This window comes from Delphinapterus leucas, chromosome 17, assembly GCF_059928025.1.
Source record: "Delphinapterus leucas isolate spDelLeu-1000000601 "Yukka" chromosome 17, BTC_Dleu_Yukka2, whole genome shotgun sequence".
NCBI lineage: Eukaryota > Metazoa > Chordata > Mammalia > Artiodactyla > Monodontidae > Delphinapterus > Delphinapterus leucas.
This window is the reverse complement of record NC_143145.1, coordinates 62,298,157-62,319,521: the sequence shown is the minus strand read 5'-3', so window position 1 is coordinate 62,319,521 and position 21,365 is coordinate 62,298,157. Positions and strand designations below refer to the sequence as shown.

At 38.4% G+C, this 21,365-nt stretch overlaps 1 protein-coding gene across 4 annotated transcripts in view; it reads right to left on the bottom strand.

The window, feature by feature from the left end:
* ZNF704 (zinc finger protein 704) overlaps positions 1 to 21,365 on the bottom strand; it is a 218,385-nt gene that overhangs the window by 141,832 nt on the left and 55,188 nt on the right. For 2 of the 4 annotated variants that reach the window (XM_089899016.1, XM_089899014.1), the window contains exon 3: positions 14,683 to 14,748. The exons of the other annotated variants lie outside the window; for them this stretch is intronic. In XM_089899016.1, coding sequence (XP_089755142.1) covers positions 14,683 to 14,748 — 66 coding nt within the window. The remainder of the gene's footprint in view (positions 1 to 14,682; positions 14,749 to 21,365) is intronic. 4 annotated transcript variants of the gene reach the window in all.

The window sequence follows — 21,365 nt, the reverse complement described above, 5'->3', positions numbered from 1 at the left end:
ATTCTAAGGAACTTTTTTGATGCAAGTTTATGAAAACAGAAGTGAGGAACCACGGCATAAACGTATGGCACATGAAGCACCGCATGGGGACAGAACTGCAGAGGGTGAACACAGAACTGAGCAAGTCTGCATTCAAAACCGGGAAATGAGTGACATATCTTACTTCCCGGATGTAGAGAGGATCCAGCTGTCTTTCCCCTAACCCCCAACACACATGGAGAACCTACGTGAATAGCAGCCAGAGATAATCAGCTGGGACAGCCAAGAAGCACCAGCACCACAAAATACAGACAATGCAAATGAATGACCCTTGGGTTTCTGAATGAAACTTTTTCTTTCTAAAAAATGCTGTTCGCTCTGTTTAAATGGTACAGTATAAAAATGGCACTGTAACTTGTAATTTTGAGATATAAAATGTGAAACAGAAAACAAGGGGTTATAAATCAGCGGGAGACCAATTAAAATACTTAGACTGTCATTCAAAAACATTCCACAGAATGTAATAAAATGAGTGGGTGGTTGGTTCTATTTTAATAACTGAAGGCTGCAGGAAGATTTTATTTCTTCAAACTATCAGCCAAATATATCCAGGACTGACTGGAACATGGAAAGCACAGTTTTACGTTATGTTAAGCTAAAAAATGAAATGTCTCAAAAGACTGCATCCGTGTTCTGATTCACAGCAAGGCTTGCCTGACAATAAACTACCCTTTATGCTCAGTATTTTGTGCCGTTAATTTCATAATCAAATTGTATTCAGCTGTTATTCTACCATTTCGTCATAAATATGAAAGCAACCAATGTTCCTCAGTGAGGGTGGGCTGGTATTTGGGGCAAGAGAATTCCTCCTTGTGCTGGACTATTTTGCACAACCAAAACTGCCTCCTCCTAGACATTTCCAAATGTTTCCTAAGTGGAATGGGGTTTTGTGGTAGGGATGACAATAATCACCCATCGAAAACAACTGATTTTGACTGTTGTGAAATTTGTGTTCTTTAACTGGCATAACCATTTGCTTCTTTGAGAAATGGATCCATATTTAGAAACCAAATAAAACCTGGAAATACTGTTAACATTCCAAATTGTAGGCTTCTAATAATACATATGAAATTTGCAAGGAATAATTATAATAATGCATTATGCTGAAGTATTCAATCATAAAATGTTTTAGAGTTTAATTGGATTTATCTTTTAATTTATAGGCCTGAACCGTAAGGTAAAGGCTGATTTCTCCTGAAACAAGACAGTATTTAATAAGGAATCCTGATGTTTCTTGACGTTCCATGCTGGAAGGGATTTTAAGAGCTCAACTGGTCCAACTGCCTAAGACATCTGTAAAAACAGGTGACAAAGCGGAGGTTCTTATAAGCCAAGGGTATGCAATCAACAAAATGGAAGAATCCAAGTCTCTTGACTTTTAGGGGAGTTCTTTCCTTTAGTTTACAAATTTTGGGATTTCAAGACCTCACGATATTTTAAAAAGTTGAAAACTAACAAGAGGTCACTAAGTTGTCCACAGTTTAAAGATGAAAAACACCCTGTCATCTATCACGATGATTTCATAAAAGAAAAGCCATTCTAACACCAAAAAATGTAGCAGCTACACAAAAGACTGCCCATTAGGCTGAAAACTTCATCATGGACCAGTGTGTCTAGGCTCCAATATATCACTTGATTATTTTACCAGTTCCTTATTTCTGATCCCCATTGCAGGCATTCGGTCAATGACTACTAAGGTTTATTAGGTCCTCTTTTAAAAATGCTACTGGGATGTAAGTATCAGTACGTGATCACACTGTAAAAATTAAATATCTTACCACTGAAGAAGGCAAAGTCTAGGTATATAAAATTTCATTCTTCCTCAACAGACCAGCTGCCTGCTGTGGAAGTTTCAAGCTTGGGGATCTACCTTGTCATTTAACTAAATTATCATTGCCTTTGAAGCAGTCATCCCATGCTTTTCCTCAGCACTTTTGGCTTGTGATGTGCAGCTCTGGTGAACGTGCAAAACAAAGTGGAGCTAGGAACTCCCCGCTCTCTGAAAAGACACTGCCCTGCATTCCTGAGTCTACAACCTGGGACCAACACCAACTCAATAGCAGAGTCTTTAGTGGAATCATGGGGGACCTAGCCTTGATCTAACATCTCCTCTTAGATAACACAGGAAATGTTTCTTGGGAGTAATTTCAGTTAACTAAGAGAAAGAAAGTCCCCGAGAGAAAAGGAATGAACGTTAAAACTAGAGTTTGGAATTAACATAAACACACTACTATATATAAAATAGATAACCAACAAGGGCTTACTGTATAGTACAGGAAACTATACTCAATATTTTGTAATAACCTATAAGGAAAAAGAATCTGAAAAAGAACAGGTATAGGGCTTCCCTGGTGGCGCAGTGGTTGAGTCTGCCTGCCGATGCAGGGGACACGGGTTCGTGCCCCGGTCCGGGAAGATCCCACATGCCGCGGAGCGGCTGGGCCTGTGAGCCATGGCCGCTGAGCCTGCGCGTCAGGAGCCTGTGCTCCGCAACGGGAGAGGCCACAACAGTGAGAGGCCCGCATACCACAAAAAAAAAAGAACAGGTATATATGTATGTATAACTGAATCACGTTGCTGTATACCTGAAACTAACACTGTAAATCAATTTTAAAAACTTCAATTAAAAAAAAAATAAAACAAAAAATACCTAGATACTCCATCTCTCTCCCTATAGGTTTACAAATTTTTTTCTTTCTCACTGAATTTTTAAAATTTTGTTCACTTGTTTTTAGTGTCCAAAGGTACAGGAATAAGAGAACAAAGATAAAGTGTTCTATCCATTGAATGAAACAATCCACTTTCCAAGAGATTGATCATAATTCTAAGTAGAGTAACAGTGGCCTTTTTAATGTTTCCTAGAATGATCAGATTTACATGAAACTATAGCCTGGCTTTGATTTTCAGCTTTTCTCCTTTACTCTAGGATTCTCGCTGGGCTCCGGTGCATCTGCATGCTGCAATGCATCACACTGCTTGCATTGATCACCCCTTAAGCTGCCACCTGCTATCGCCTCCCACCTTTGATCCTTTGCCATCAACAGTGTAGTCTTCAAACAGCACTGCTGTGTTCTAACTGCAAAAACAAGTGCCCTCCTCCGTGGAAAAATACCACATTCCAGCTTGGTAAAGCAGGTGGTGTGTTTCAGAGGATGGAGCAGAAAGTAGTATCTCTTCCTTTCAAACAAGAAGGAAGACTATTAGCACATCAGCAAATAAAGTCGTGCTCGATGAATTTTAAGTGCTGCCTCACAAACGAAAATGTGGCAAACTGAAAAATCAGCTTTTAGAAAGTGTTTCAGTCCATTCTTCAAACCCAACCTCTGAGCTTTTTTTTTCTTTAAACCGATTTTCCCATCTTTCAAATAATGTGGAGAGACCAGATGATTTTCAAGATGCGCATACATCTTTTTGCTCTGTGAGACAGAAAACCTGACATTTGTGACAACATCCTGGCATAACACGATGACCATCACACACAGCACTACTCTGGCATATACAGTGCAGATGCCTGACACGTTTTAGAGGTATCATCCAGATGAAATAGCCTATTTCATTTCTAGCCCAGGAGGGCAGAATAAAGGGCTTGTGTTTTCGCTTTCTGTGGATAATTAGAATTTATATAATTAAATTACTCAGAGTCTGGGAAATAAAGAGCAAGCAACAATCATATTTGGACTTTGAAGTTTCAGCTACAGACTCAGAAAAACTTAGTGTTTTTTCATTTCTGTTCTTGAAAGAAGGTTTTTTTCCCCCCTATTAAGGTTGGTTTCTCTGAAGCCAAATAGGACACATGAACTTTCAATAATGTGAAGACAAAACACCATAACCAAGAGTGGGAACTGTCCCTCTGCCACCAACAGATCCCTGCAAATGCAGGGAATTCTGCCAGTTTTGACTGGGGCTAAGAAAGAAGAAGACTGACACCAAGCAGAGTGATGCCCTTCATGGCAAACACCTCTGCCATTGGGTAACTTCCAGATGTGACAACTGCTACCGAGGGCCATGCTGTCATCAGCTTGATGCCATAGACACACAAAGAAATTGTTTTCCATGTTTGCACATAGTTTCACCATACACTGAAGGAATGGCTGAAGCAGAAGTTACATTTTTTTGCCATGGATGCTGGAGCAAATTTGCAAACTGGTGGATTCACATTTGAGATCAAAGGAAGCCAACATTAGACTCAGTCAGCTCAGCGGGGCATGATTCCGAAGGAAATGCAAGCAGCTTTATAATTCCAACATAAGAGTGCCTCCCTCTATTTACAAGGGTGGTAACAGAAGGAATGATTCAGTACATACAGAAAATGCTGAGTCCGGAAACATCAAAAACATCAATGAAAAGCTGTGGAAACCTGTTCCTTACCGGATGTGTTGCCCTGGCCTCCTACTTGTCCAGAGAGTAGGCAATAACCTTGTCCTTGGGTGGCACATTCAGGTGGGTTCAGTGGCTGCTACTCTTTGCCACTGCTAAGTGGAGTTTGCCATGATGTGTGATGAATGACCAGGGAGCCCTCATGGCCAAGAGCAATGGATAAGAGCCCACTTAATCAGATTCCTACAGAACACCTATTCGGTGCAGAAAAGTGTGTAGGTTTTTTTTAAAAATTGAAATATATTAATTGATATATAATATTATGTTAATTTTAGGTGTAATACTTGATGATTAGACATTTGTGTATATTATGAAATGATCACCATGGTAAGTCTAGTAACTGTCTATCCCCAAAGTTATTACAAACAATATTATTGACCATATTCCTTATACTGTATAGTACAAACCTGTGACTCATTTATTTTATAACTGGAGGTTTGTGTCTCTTAATCCCCTTCACCTATTTTCCCTACTCTCCTACCCCTCCCTTCTGGCAGCCAGGCATTTGTTCTCTGTATCTATGACTCTGTTTATGTTTTGTTCTGTTTGTTTGTTTAGATACAACATATAAGTGAGATTATGTGGTATTTGTCTTTCTCTGACATTTCACTTAGCGTAATAACTTCTAGATCCATCCATGTTGTCGCAAAAGGCAAAACTTCATTTTTTTTTTATGCCTGACAAAATTCCACTGTGTATATATGCCACATCTTCTTTATCCATTCACCGATTGATGGACACTTAGGTTGCTTCCATATGTTGGCTATTGTAAATAATGCTGCAGTAAACACTGGGGTGCACATATCTTTTCAAATACTGCTTTTGTTTCCTTTGGGTAAAAACCCGTAAGTGGGATTGCTGGATCATACGGTAGCCCTATTTTTAACTTTTTGAGGAATCTCCATACTGTTTTCCATAGTAGCTGCACCAATTTACATTCCCACCAACAGTGCACAAGGGTTCCCTTTTCTCCACATCCTTGCCAACACTTGTCATTTTTTGTCTTTTTGATGACAGCCATTCTGACAGGTGTGAGGTACTATCTCATTGTGGTTTTGATTTGCATTTCCCTGATGATTAGTGATGTGCATCTTCTCGTATGCCTGCTGGCCATCTGTATATCTTCTTAAACGTCTTTTCAGGTCCTTTGGCCATTTTTTAATTGGGTTGTTTGGGTTTGTTTGTTTTTTGATGTTGAGTTGTATGAGCTATTTGTATATTTTGGATATTAACCCTTTATCAGTTATGTTGTTTGCAAATATCTTCTCCCATTCAGTAGGTGGATTTTTGTTTTGTTTAGAGTTTGCTTTGCTATGCAAAACATTTTTAGCATTATGTAATCACATTTGTTTATTTTTGCTTTTGTTTCCCTTGCCTGAGGAGACAGATCCAAAAAAATATTACTAAGACCGATGTTAAAGAGCATATTGCCTGTGTTTTCTTCTAGAAGTTTAATGGTTTCACATCTTAGACTTAGCTCTTTAATCCATGTTGAGTTATTTTTTGTACACAGTGTGATAACGTAGTCCGGTTTGATTCTTTTGCATGTAGCTGTACAGTTTTCCCAATACCATTATTGAAAAAGCTGTCTTTTCCCCATTGTATATCCTTACCTCCTTTGTCACGGATTAACTGTCCATAGAGTATGAGTTCTTTTGTGGGTTCTCTGTTCTGTTCCATTGAACTATGTGTCTGTTTTTGTACCAGTACCATACTGTTGTGGGTTTTTTTGTAGTTTAAAAAATTCATTAATTTTTTTATTGATGTATAGTTGATTTACAATGTTGTATTAGTTTCAAGTGTTCAGCAAAGTGATTCAGTTATACATACCTACATATATATATATATATACACACACACACACACATTCTTTTTCAGATTCTTTTCCCATATAGGTTATTATAAAATATTGAGTATAGCTCCCTGTGCTATACAGTAGGTCCTTGTTGTTTATCTGTTTTATATATAGTAATGTGTATATGTTATTCCCCAAATCCTAATTTATCCATCTTCCCACCTTACCCCTTTGGTAACCATAAGTTTGTTTTCTATATCTGTGAGTCTGTTTCTGTTTTGTAAATAAGTTCATTTGTATCATTTTTTAAGATTCCACATATCAGTGATATATGATATTTGCCTTTCTCTGACTTAGTTGTATGATAATCTCTAGGTCCAACCATGTAGCTGCAAATGGCATTATTTCATTCTTTTTTTATGGCTGCGTGGCATTCCATTGTATACGTACACCACATCTTCTTTATCCATTCATCTGTCAATGGACATTTAAGTTGTTTCCATGTCTTGGCTATTGTATAAATAGTGCTGGTATGAACATTGGGACTCATGTATCTTTTTGAATTATGGTTTCCTCTGGGAACATGCCCAGAAGTGGGATTGCAGGATCATACGGTAACTCTACTTTTAGTTTTTTGAGGAACCTCCATACTGTTCTCCATAGTGGTTGTACCAATTTACATTTCCACCAACAGTGTAGGAGGGTTCCCTTTTCCCCACACTCTCTCCAGCATTTATTATTTGTAGACTTTTTGATGATGGCCATTCTGATTGGTGTGAGATAATACCTCATTGTAGTTTTGATTTGCATTTCTCTGATAATTAGCAATGTTGAGCATCTTTTCATGTGCCTTTTGACCATGTTACCATACGTTTTGATTGGTGTAGGCTTGTAGTATATTTTTGATATCAGGGCTCATGATACGACCAGCTTTTTTTTTTCTCAAGATCACCTTGGGTATTCAGGGTCTTTTGTGTTTCCATGCAAATTTTAGAATTATTTGTTCTAATTCTGTGGAAAATGCCATTAGTATTTTCATAGGGATTGCACTGAATCTGTAGCTTGCCTTGGGGAGTATGGCCATTTTAACAATATTAATTCTTGCAATTCATGAGCAAGGTATATCTTTCCAATGTTTTTGTCGTCTTCAATTTGTTTCATCAATGTCTTTTAGTTTTCCGAGTACAAATCTTTCACCTCTTTGGTTAGGTTTATTCCTAGGTATTTTATTCTCTTTGATGCAATTGTAAATGGGATTTTTTTTTCATTTCTCTCTTTGATAACTCATTAGTTAGTGTACAGAAGCACAACGTATTTCTTCAACTTTACTGAATTCATTTATTAGTTCTAATAGTTTTTTTGGTGGTGTTAAGTTTTTCTATATATAGTATCATGTCACCTGCAAACAGTGACAGTTTTACTTCTTCCTTTCCAATTTGAATTTATTTTATTTCTTTTTCTTCTCTGATTGCTGTGGCTAGAACTTCCAATACAATGTTGAACAAAAGTGGCGAGAGTGGACATTCTTCTCTTGCTTCTGATCTTAGAGGAAATGCTTTCATCTTTTCACCACTGAGTATGATGTTGGCTGTAGGTTTGTCATATGTGGCCTTTACTATGTCGAGGTATGCTCTTCAAGAACTCTCTTATTCCTTAAAATTATACTCTTCCCAAAGTGATCTGAAAGTTACAGCAGGTTTTCTTTTTTTTTTGAGAATTTTACTTTATTTTGTTTAAATGGCCTACAGAGACAGGGAGAGTTATTAATTGAATGTGAAGATGGATTTGAGACAAAATACTGGTGGCAAATCACAAAAATTCATTTCTTCTTAGGTTTGTAGCAGTTTCTCTACAAATGCAAATGTTAATTTTCACTGTGTCATTATCTGCAGATATGTGGAAAATATGATGGCACAGTTTAGTTGTTAGGAACAAATCAAAAGGGAAGCTTATTAGCCCTGAAAAATAAACATGTGGGGAACACAATTCTTAAATATAGCTTTCAATGGGGGTAATGCTTTCTATGAAGGTTACGAGGCACAATACAGGCTAAATGCCATGCTCCCCATGCCCCCAGCCGTCCTTATAAATGTGGTGCAGCTGTCTGGCACTTTTGCCAGTGATAGTTCTGTATGATCATTAACGCTACCTGCTTAGTATTTGTGAAATTACATTGCATGTGCAAAGAACTGAGGTGATATTTTTGAAAACCACATGGTTAATGTATTTACCAACTGTGGTTAGAGAATACAGTTTTTCCAAAAACAGCTCACAATTACCAGTATCTAAGATTCAGTGTTGTGTTTTATTCAGTGGCTTTTGCAGAACTTGGAACAGTCTGGTCACATCCAAGTAACATTAAAGATTAGAGTTATCCTGATGTAATCAATCCCAGGGAACAAAAATGAAAGTTTCTAATGTGATTTGATGAAATCTCACTTTCTGAAGATGAAAGCCACATTTTATTTAATTTTTAGTATGTGGTCGCAAATTGGATATAGAAAATAGCAGGTGGCCTTATGAGATATTATTCTTACAAAGGGGCAGTGAAATTAGGCAAATCTATCATGTGACTGAACTTGAGGGTTCATTTAGGAAAGGGGAGTTCATGCGCTCCACTGAAGAAGTGAACGTTTGCCAAATCAACTCAAAACAAATCCTGAGTGGGGGAGAGCCATCAAAATCTTTTAATCAGGGGCTTCCCTGGTGGCACAGTGGTTGAGAGTCCACCTGACACTGCAGGGGACACGGATTCGTGCCCCGGTCCGGGAAGATCCCACATGCCGCAGAGCGGCTGGGCCCGTGAGCCATGGCCGCTGAGCCTGCGCGTCCGGAGCCTATGCTCTGCAACGGGAGAGGCCACAACAGTGAGAGGCCTGCGTACCGCAAAAAAAACAAACAAACAAAAAAAACTTTTCATCAGGACTTTCCTCGTGGCGCAGTGGTTAAGAATCTGCCTGCCAATGCAGGCAACACGGGTTTGAGCCCTGGTCTGGGAAGATTCCACATGCTGCAGAGCAACTAAGCCCATGGGCCACAACTATGGAGCCCGCATGCCACAACTACTGAAGTCCGCATACTTAGAACCCATGCTCCACAACAAGAGAAGCCACTACAATGAGAAGCCTGTGCACTGCAACAAAGAGTAGAAGCCCGTGTGCAGCAACGAAGACCCAATGCAGCCAAAAATAAATAAATAAATAAATTAATTAATAAAAAATCTTTTCATCATTTAGGGATTAAGCTGTACAATTAAAGCTCGCCTCAAGAAAAGCCAATATATATAAATCAAAATGTAGGGAGGTAGTATTTATTTTAAAACAAAATTTCTTAAACTAGCAAGCACTTTTAGTAATGTGTTTACATTATGATTATGTTCTGACTATTTAAGTTCGTCTATATACCATTATTCATAAACACATTTATTATGCATATGACTTTTGCTTAAAGTGTGCAGGTCTTTGTTACTACAGTTTTATTGCTAAAGGCAACTTGGATTTAGCATGTCTAAAACCAAACCCCTTCCCTCCACCCAATCTATTTTCTTTTGTATTACTTCTGAATTACTTCTTTTTTTTAACAGCATTACCAACCACTTTATCCATCCAGATGCCCATGCCAGAAATTCTGGAACCATCCCGAGTACTTACTAAGCTTCCCATCTGCTTTATTCCCCCAAGTTCTGTAGAATCTGTACTTCACACTCTCTTGAACACAGCCCTCTTCTGTGATGCTTCTGTACTAGTTAAAGGTTTCACAATGATCTCTCAGATTTCTACATCTGCCTCTTCTTCTTTCTGCCTTCGGTGTCAAAACTGATATACACATCCTCCCTACCTCCTCATCTCCACAGATACCAGAAGACTTTTCTGAAACGTCAGTCTAAGTTATCACTTGAATAGCTCTCCATAATCTAACAGATAAAAATCAAATTCTGAAAGTATTCCAAGTTAAGCCTAACTCTCCAGCCTTATCCCTTAACACTTCCCCACCCAGAACTCTATTTAGGCCAGGGTGGGGCGGGGGAGAACATAGGTTAATATTTAAAAGAAGAATCAATAACAGTTTAAGCTAGAAACAAAGTAAACCCATTGTTCCTAGGAGTCTTTCTAAAAAATGATTTATGTTGTATTTCCTACTTTACAAGTAGCATGTATTCATTAACTGTTTTGTTACTATATAAAAAACCATAAGAAATGCATTAAGTGTGACAACCCACGTCCAAGCCTAAAGTCCTTGACTTGGCCTGTTAAAACTGGTAACAGTTGCTACCGTAGGGAATGTCAGAGTATCTGGTAACAAGTAAAGAGGCCTTTTCAAACTCTGGAAATGAAGCTGCTTTCATATTTTTAAAAAATGAGAACTGTGGCTATATCACTTTAACCTTTCTTTTACTTAGATGAAATTTAAACATCTTCATAGTAATTATAATTGTACAAAAACACCAGTTATTCACAACTGAGATTGACTTTCCTTTTAGGAGACATCCTGGAATTGTGCTGTAGATTTTTTTCCTGACCCACAGATGCTGAAATGTCTCTCTCCTTACATGGGGTTCTCCTTCCTCCCTCCCTAACCCTTAAGAAACACTGCCGTAGAAAGCTACTATTCCACCCTATCAGTGTGAGTGAGGCATTTTCTTCACGTGTGTCGTCAGAGCAGAAAAAAAGAGAAAGCACCGTCTTAGGGATAAATGATAAGCTGGACTGAAATGCATAATTAACCGATGCTTTACTCTGAACCTGCACCATTCAACAGTCATCACTAACCATTCTGGCTACCTTATACTGATTAACTGAAATAATGATATTTGGGATATGTTGAGTTAAATAATATACAGTATTAAAATTATTTTCACCTGTTTCTTTACCCTATTTTTTTTTTAATTAATTAATTAATTAATATATGGCTGTGTTGGGTCTTCGTTTCTGTGCGAGGGCTCTCTCTAGTTGTGGCAAGCAGGGGCCACTCTTCATCGCGGGGCGCGGGCCTCTCACTATCGCGGCCTCTCTTGTTGCGGAGCGCAGGCTCAGTAATTGTGGCTCACGGGCCCAGTTGCTCCGCGGCATGTGGGATCTTCCCAGACCAGGGCTCGAACTCGTGTCCCCTGCATTGGCAGGCAGATTCTCAACCAGTGCGCCACCAGGGAAGCCCTTTACCCTGTTTTTAAAGCAGCTATTGGAAATTTTTAAATTACATATATAGCTCATTAAATTTGTATTGTATAACGCTGCTCAAACGTGATTCTTTTGAAATAAGTGAAGGACAAACATCTTGTTTATTATTTGCCTTACCGTGATAAAAGCAGAATATAGAATTTATACTGGCAGGAGGAGGTGGGGAGTGGAAGGTAGTGGAAATCCAATTATTTCTACTACCTGATTGTTTAAATTTTGAACAGAAGTAGAGAGAAAAAAAGATGTGTAAAATCTAAACATAAACCAATTCTTCAGAGGCAACCAGTGGCGTCGGGAAGGCAGAATAATGGCACTCCTAAGCATTCTGGAATATCCCCATATACCCAACCTGTGCAACAAAGTCAGCGATCTACTGTAGCATAACAGAGCTACTGGTCCACCTTTAGTTTTGGGGGTTAAATTTTCTCCATTTTGCTGCCATAAATGATTTAGACGGAAGAGCATTTATTAATTATCCAAAGACTCTCTGAAAGTGATGCCTGCAAATGCCTGAATGTCAGTCACACTTTTTAAAAACTGAAGTATAGTTGATATACAATACAGGATTAGTTTCATATGTTCAGCATAGTGATTCTGTTTGTTTTTTGTTTTTGTTTTTTTAGGACTATACTCCATGATAGATTATTATAAGATATAGGGTATAATTCCCTGTGCTATAGAGTAAATCCTTGTTGTATATCCATTTTATGTATAGTAGTTTGTATCTGTTAATCCTACACCCCTAATTTATCCCCCTCCCCTCTCCCCTTTGGTAACCATAGATTTGTTTTCTATGTCTGTGAGTCTGTTTCTGGTTTGCATATAGATTCATTTGTATTACTTTTTGGATTCCACATATAAATGATATCATACAGTATTTGTCTTTCTCTGTCTGACTTATTTCAGTAAGCATAATATACTCTGGGTTACACTTTCAGTATTTTATTCAATACTACCCAATTGAAACAGAGAGCATATCCTTTATTAATAGCAAAGTGACATAAATTATTATTTTAAAGATCCACATTAATAACCAAAATTCAAAATGCAATTACAAACAGGTGGTACATTCTAGTTTGGTACTAATGTGTGCTTATAATAAAGGGATATAAAACAAAATGATTGGAAATAGGTGAATTTTAAATGTCGAGGCAAGAACATACAATGGAGAAAGGACAGCCTCTTCAGTAAGTGGTGCGGGGAAAACTGGACAGCTACACATAAAAGAATGAAATTAGAACACTCCCTAACACCATACACAAAAATAAACTCAAAATGGATTAAAGACCTAAATGTAGGACTGGATACTATAAAACTCTTAGAGGAAAACATAGGAAAGACACTCTTTGACATAAACCACGGCAAGATCTTTTTTGACTCACCTCCTAGAGTAATGAAAATAAAAATAAACAAATGGGACCTAATGAAACTTAAAAGCTTTTGCACAGCAAAGGAAACCATGAACAAAACAAAAAGACAACCCTCAGAATGGGAGAAAATATTTGCAAATGAAGCAACGGACAAAGGATTAATCTCCAAACTATACAAACAGCTCGTGGAGCTCAATATCAAAAAAACAAACAACTCATTTAAAACATGGGCAGAAGACCTAAATAGACATTTCACCAAAGAAGACATACAGGTGGCCAAGAGGCACATGAAAAGATGCTCAACATCACTAATTATTAGAGAAATGCAAATCAAAACTACAATGAAGTATCACCTTGCACCAGTCAGAATGGCCATCATCAAAAAATCTACAAACAATAAATGCTGGAGAGGGTGTGGAGAAAAGGGAACCCTCTTGCACTGTTGGTGGGAATATAAATGATACAGCCACTATGGAGAACAGTATGGAGGTTCCTTAAAAAACTAAAACAGAATTACCATATGACCCAGCAATACCACTACTGGTCATATACCCAGAGAAAACCATAACTGAAAAAGACACATGCACCCCAGTGTTCATTGCAGCACTATTTACAATAGCCAGGTCATGGAAGCAACCTGAATGTCCAACAACAGATGAATGGATAAAGAAGATGTGGCACATATATACAATGGAGTATTACTCAACCATAAAAGGAATGAAATTGGGTCATTTGTAGTGAGGTGGGTGGACCTAGAGTCTGTCACACAGAGTGAAGTAAGTCAGAAAGAGAAAAACAAATATCGTATATTAACGCATATATGTGGAATCTAGAAAAATGGTACAGATGAAACTGTTTGCAGGATAGGAATAGAGACGTAGACATAGAGAATGGACATGTGGACACAGTGGGGGGAAGAGGAGGGTGGGATGAATTGGACATAAATACACTACCATGTGTAAAATAGCTAGTGGGAACCTACTGTATAGCACAGGGAGCTTGGTGCTCTGGGATGATGACCTAGATGGGTGGGATGGAGGGGGGAGGGACATCCAAGAGGGAGGGGACATATGTATACATATAGCTGATTCACTTCATTGTACAGTAGAAACTAACACAATATTGTAAAGCAATTATACTCCAATAAAAAAAATAAAGTCAACACAAACAAGTGTGTAAAATTTTCTCTCAAACACACACACATAAACTAACTAAGCCAAATTTATGTCACAAAACACAAGCTTTCCTAAGTTATCACTAAGAAAACAAAGATAATGTCAGTCAACGCTATAGGTGTCAGTACGGGAAAGAGAACTGCTGGTTTAGAACTGCTGGTTCTCTGACTCACCTTATTAACTTCCTTCATAATTTTTTAAATCATTTTTTTAAATTGGAGTATAGTTGCTTTACAATGTTGTGTTAGTTTCTGCTGTACAACGAACTGAATCAGTTGTATGTATACATATATCCCCTCCCTCTTGGATCTCCCTCCCATCCCCCCCAACTTCCTTAATAATTTTGTAGAATATTACCAGAGTAGAGTTGTAGCATATGTGCATTTAAATTACAGAAATTCAACTATAAGCATTTGGCAGGAAGAGAGAACTTTAAAAAAACAACAGGGATTCGACTTTCTATCCATGTTCAGTCTCTCTCAATTCTTAACTCCGGGTCACTTGGCCTCAGACCAAATAAAGGAGTAAGTAACTTGCTCTCTAGCCTGATGCATAGCTGTGTGTAAAACATTGTGAGACAAGATGTTGTTAATGAATGTTCTGTAAGACTGTGGTCTCAAGGCTATAACTCATAACAGACCTCCTGTCTTTCCTTAAAGGTAGGGAGGCGTCCAGGAACAACACCAAAGAGCTTCCTGTAGGGACTTTTCCTGGCCTATGGTTGCAGGAAAAATCTCTTCTCCACTCACCAGACTTCTTTACACAAAGCCAAGTGCCAAGGCTGTTCCCTGAGAATCTGGTCATTTCCCATCTCTCTGAAATGATTTTAAGAAAAGGGACACTGTTAAGGAGGTTCATACCAGTGTTAGGGCTTCGGGGGGCTGCCCCTAAATATGCCACAATGGCATATTGATTACTTTGAATTAAAGTTACTTAAGAATCAGCGATGGAAGGATTGGGAGTTTGGGGTTAGCAGATGCAAACTATTATATATAGGATGGATAAACAACAAGGTCCTACTGTAGAGCACAGGATATTCAATATCCTGTGATAAACCATAATGGAAAAAATATGAGAAAGGATATATCCTTATTCATATTTTTTCATATTCTTTTCCATGTATATTTCTGTCTTCCTGAAAGTAGGAAATAAATCTCGCACATGAGAGGTATACTCCTTGCATCTGGAGGTAGAAGGACACCCTTTTTGCCAGAGAGAGGGAATTCGGGGCTTAGAAGCCTATATAAACAAACCTTGTTACTTATTTTATTTACCACCTCAGACCCAAACTCTGTTTAGATTCTTCACGAATCCAGCACCCCAAACCTAAGCTTCTTTGTCCTGTCAATTCCTCTCAAATGTATCGTTTCTTTGTCTAAAAAGTATAAAAGCTCCCTGCTTTGACCACTTCTTAGGTCCCATTTCTATGAGACCCCTGTGCACATGAATTAAAAATTCTTTCTTTTTCTCTTGTTAATTTGTCTTGTGTAAATTTTAATATTAGTTCAGTCACAAAAACTCAAGAGAGGTCAAGGGGAAAATTTCCCCTACCTCAACACCAGATACCTATATATTTTTAAAAAGCTTTAATAATTATTCTCTGCTTTATGGCCCCAAACATCCTTTGGAGAACATGGGCCTTGTCAGTCTCACGGATATTTACAAGTTTTCCCCCTAGTTCACTTCTTCCTTATGTTACATTATTAATTATTTGAAAACACAGGTAAACTAAAGGTGCTCTGATCGTCCACTGCCTGTTGTGAACTCTTGGTCAGCACTGATAGTATGCCGCCTCTCCTCCCTGGTGCTTTCCCCGGGCCCCCAGTATAACTGTCTCCATAAGCAGAGGTGGGGTGTGGGTGGGAGAGCTAAGATCGTGTCTTCGTCTGAGATCTTACTCAGTCCTGCACTGTTTTCAGAGTGAGAGTTATGAGTATTATTTGCTAGAACTTCACTAAGATGCTTAGTTCAGGTGCTGTAAGAGGGTATAGAAGATTTAAATTGAGGAGATATTAGAGGAGTGAAACAATCTGAGGGAAATCTTAGACTGAACCTCATCCCCAGAGACCTATGGCTCAAGGCTGCCCCAGATTCTGCCAAGAACTAGAAGTTCATATGATAGTAAGCTGAAGAGAGAGCATAAAAACGATCAACTTCATCAGCATCCTACCATGTCTTCTCATTCCTAGCTCAGACGTACAATGGAGAGAACATTAGAAGAGAGACCATTCCTAATCTAGAACTTCATGGTCCTTGCCTCTAGAAGTAGAAAAGAAATTAGCAAGCCTCAAATATTTCGGAACATCACGTTACATGGTTTCATACTTCTTCTATTCAAGTTGTACGTCTCTTTTACAGATGCTAATAAATGAATCCATTCTTTTACTAAAAAAAAAAAAAAAAAAGGCATAAATTCCACCATTCCGTTCAATGAAATTTTGAGTAGGAAGGGGGAGAATAACTGCCTTTTTTTCAATTGGTTTCCAATCTCAAGTCTTTCATAGTGGGTTCTGGACTCACAGGTGATCAAAGACGTTGTAAATAATAATTTTGTTTCTACTTAATCTTGATTTATTTGTTGACTTTAGAATCAAATCCCCAGCAAGATGTGGCTTGATTGTGTTCTAATGGCACAATGTGTTTCATTAAGTTATAGTGTCAATTATGTCGGTTCCTAGCAATTTCCTGTTTCCGTCCCTCTATCCACATGATTATACTTGTGCTTTGGGAAGATCATTTTGGCTGCTGTGTAACAAACAGACAGACTGAAGCAAGAAAACAGGAACAACGGTTACTTGCTGACCTGAATTACTAAAAGAATGGGAAGGGATGGAAGTGGATAAAGGTTTCCTGGAGGGGACTTCCCTCGTGGCACAGTGGTTAAGAATCCACCTGCCAATGCAGGGGACACGGGTTCGAGCCCTGGTCAAGGAAGATCCCACATGCCGCGGAGCAACTAAGCCTGTGCGCCACAGCTACTGAGACTGCGCTCTACAGCCCGCGAGCCACAACTACTGAAGCCCGCGTACCTAGAGCCTGTGCTCCGCAACAAGAGAAGCCGCCGCAATGAGAAGCCCATGCACCACGACAAAGAGAAGCCCCTGCCCACTGCAACTAGAGAAAGCCCGCGCGCAGCAACAAAGACACAACACAGCCAAAAAATAAATAAATAAAAAATAAAATTAAAAAATTTTAAAAAAAGGTTTCCTGGAAAAGATGGTCTTCATAGCTACTTTGAGGAGATTGCTTTGGTTCTTAACAATTACATAGTATTAGTCTTTCTCCAACATGGGTAGGTACATTTATATTGCCCTCCCAATTTTGTTTTGTTTTGTTTTGTTTTGTGGTATGCGGGCCTCTCACTGCTGTGGCCTCTCCCGTTGCGGAGCACAGGCTCCGGACGTGCAGGCCCAGCGGCCATGGCCCACGGGCCCAGCCGCTCTGCGGCATGTGGGATCCTCCCGGACCGGGGCACGAACCCGTGTCCCCTGCATCGGCAGGCGGACTCCCAACCACTGCGCCGCCAGGGAAGCCCCCAATATATTTTTTTAAAAAGAAAATGTTCAATGAGATAAGCTTAGAGACCTTTTAAACTTTTCCGTCTTTTCAGTAGTTTCATATTGGTTACAGAGTTTGTGACCTAAAAAGTTTTTAATACATTTAAACATTAAACATTTGCTCCAGAAACTGCTATGCTTCTGGAGATTCAGAAATGATACCAATTTTGCCTTATCTCTCACTTCATTCCATGTCTGACGTAAAAGACTTTTCTATAAGTAATACATAGCACATAAAAGACAAAGGAGAAAATACAGAGAACACCACTGAAAATGGTAGCCCAAATAAGTTCCCAATTTTCCATTGTCAACATAAGATATTGCTTGAAGCTCGGGTCATTTCCTAACTTTGAACTCAAAGGTTAATGAGTTTCTCAAGTTCTTTCTAAACGATACAGTTCCCAAAGAGGCATTCTATAAGGAGAAGATGACTTCATTTTACCCAGCAAGTGATATATATGACATCACTATCTTTTAAAACCCTGCAAAACAAACAGTGCCGTATGGTTCAATTTTTTTCCAACAGCAAACTAACAATCTGGAGTATTCTAATAAGTTGTTGTTAGGAATATTTTTGGCCAAACTTTTCTTTTTCCCTTGTTACAACTGGTTTGCTAATAGATTTCTTTAGCTTTGGGGTTATAATTAGAAGACAGTTTCTACTTTGCGTAATCAAATTGTAATTGCTGTTTGGGTGAAATCCAACCAGTTTAAGCATCAGTACTTCCAAAAAAACAATGTCTGGCAAAAAGAGGATAACAAATGCCATGCTCTAATGATCCAGGTTATCTAATAATGTTTTCCTAACAGTTGAGTTTTTATTGTTTTTCAGAGTCTGGACAGCAAGTGATATTAGAATTATCAATGTATTTTAAGGCATCACATTTGCAACTGACAATAAATTAATGTTCTCTGATAAACACTAATGATGGTAATAAGAAACAAAAATTCACTTGGGGTCAGAAACCTCCCAGTCTTAGGTCTGTCATTTGTTAAATTTGTGCTCCAGTGCCTGAATTTATTTCCAGTGACCGGAGAATTTCCAAACACATACATCTCTTGCTTTAGAAGCCAAAAAGCTCAGTTGCAGGCCCTGGTAGAATGAATGAACATAACTGTGTTTCTAGCTCCCCACCCTCCTGCCCACTTTCTAACCGCCTCCCTAGAAACTTTGTAAGTCTTTCAGAAAACTCCATCCTTTGTTAAATCAGCTAGTCATTTTCTGTTGCTTACAACCAAGAAGCCTCACATCTACTTCAAAAATGCATCTCAAGTCTGTCCACTTGTCTTCATCTCAGCTGCCACCACCCTATGCAGTCCAGACTCCCATGACATCTGTTCTGCACTAAAGGAGCAGCTTCCCGACTAGCCTCCCTGCACCCACCTTGTCCTTCTCAAACCCAATCTACATGTGACAGTTAATGTGATCACTCCTAAATACAAAAGGAACATTGATCATTCTTCTCCATAAAATTCTTCTCATTGATCTAAATATATACTTTAAAAATCTTTAACACAATCAATATAGCTCAATATGATTTGCCCCCTGGGTGCCTCTCCAACCTCATCTCTTGCCGCTCTCCCCCATTCTCTGTGCTTCAGCCACACTGGCCTTCTTTCTTACCTTGAGGCTTGCAGGCATACTCTCCCCTACCTGGAATATCTTCCCCTCTAGTCAGTCTGTCTAACACCTCTTCATTCTTTAGGTGTCAGCTAAAATGTACTTGCATTAAAGAGGCCTTTCCTTATGCCTCAGTCTAAAATAAGTCTTCCTACTTATGGACCTCATAATACCCTGTACATTCCATCTAGTAAAATTATTATAATGTATAATTATGTGTTTATATTTGTGTTGTTTAGAATCTCTCTCTCTCCTCAATTCTACCAGGGCAGGAAATATGTCTATTTATTCTACCTTGTATTCCAGTAGCTGGCACATAAAATCCACTTAATTAATAAAGATGTTGAATAAATTTAAAAAATGCACATTACTCAGTGAAAGAAGCCAATCTGAAAAAGCTGCATATTATATTATTCCAACTATAGACATTCTGAAAAAGGCAAAACTATGGAGACAGTAAAAAGATTAGTGGTTTCCAGGAGTTCAGGGTAGGGGAAGGGATCAATAAGCAGGGCACAGAGGGTTTTTTAGGGCAGTGAAAATACCCTGGATGGTACTATAATGAGGGATGCATGTCCTTATATATTTGTCCAAACCCATTTAATATACGACACTAACATTTAGAGAAGTAAACTTGAGGACAAAAACGATGACAGATGTTGATAACAGGAGGGGTGCTCTGCGTGTGTGGGGACAGAGGGTATACGGGAAATCTCTGTAACTGCGTCTCAATTTTGTTGTGAACCTAGAACTGCTCTGAAAAATAAAGTCTTTTAAAAAATAAGGTATTGAGGAACAAATCTTAAAAAAAAGAAAAAAGAAACAGAATATATAACTTTCTAATCAAGCTAGATCAATCAAACAAAAGGTAGGAAAGAGAAAACATAGTAAAGCATGGCTTAAAAAAGAAAAAAAGAGCTTCCCTGGTGGCACAGTGGTTGAGAGCCCGCCTGCCGATGCAGGGGACACGGGTTCGTGCCCTGGTCCGGGAAGATACCACATGCCGCGGAGCGGCGGGGCCCGTGAGCCATGGCCGCTGAGCCTGCGCGTCCGGAGCCTGTGCTCCGCAACGGGAGAGGCCACAACAGTGAGAGGCCCGTGTATCGAAAAAAAAAAAAAAAAATTAAGATGGCGAAAAATTCTAAACACATCAGTAATTATAATGAATATAGTGAGTAAAATATCCTATTTCAAGAATATACTCTATATTTCTATTCTCTGGATTCTTTTCTCAGTTATAAATAATAAGATGAAAAATGTTTTGTATCTCTTACTTTTTAAAATAAAATCTAATTATAATAATCTAATATTAAAAAGAATCAACCTAACAAAAACTGGGAGGTGCATATAAAGAAGTGCTTAGGAGTTATAGCATTAGATGCTTATAACATAAAAGAAGAAAAGTCTACAATTAACAGTCTAAAATTCTACCTTAAGAAACTAGAAAAAGAGGAGGAATTTAAACTCAAAATAAGCAGAAGGAAGGAAATAATAAAAGAAGAAATCAATGAAATAGAAAATGGACAAACAATAGAGAAAATCAATATATGTGAAAGCTGGCTCCTTGACAACAGCCATAACATTGATAAACTGCTAGTTAGACTGGTTAAAAAAAAAAAAAGATGACACACTGACCAATATCAGAAATGGGAGCGGGAACATTACTGTAGATTCTCTGTATTTTTTAAAAAGGCAATATTATGAACAACTACATGCTAACAAATTTGACAATTTATATGTAATGGATAAATTCCTTGAAAGACACAAATTACCAACACTGATTCAAAAAGAAACATGAAAGATGAATAGCACTACAGTTGACCCTTGAACAACGAGGGTTGTTCTGCGTGTAATATAGTCGGCCTTCCGTTTTCACGGTTCTTCCACATCTACAGATTTAACCAACTGTGGACCATGTAGTATTACAGTATTTACTATTGAAAAGATCTGCGTATAAGTGGACCCGCACAGTTCAAACCTGTGCTGTGCAAGGGTCAACTGTATATCAATCTTAAAAATCGAACCTGTAATGAAAAACACTCCCATAAAGAAAACTCCAGGTCCAGATGGCTTCACCAGTAGACCTAGCCTTTAAGAAAGAAGTAATACCAGTCCTAAAACAAATTCAGAAAACAAGGAGGAGGGAACACTTCCTAACCCATTTTATGAGGCCATCATTAAACTGATATCAAAACCACACAACAATATCCAAGTGGATGGAAATGAATGAATCCTTAATAGAATTTTAGCAAAA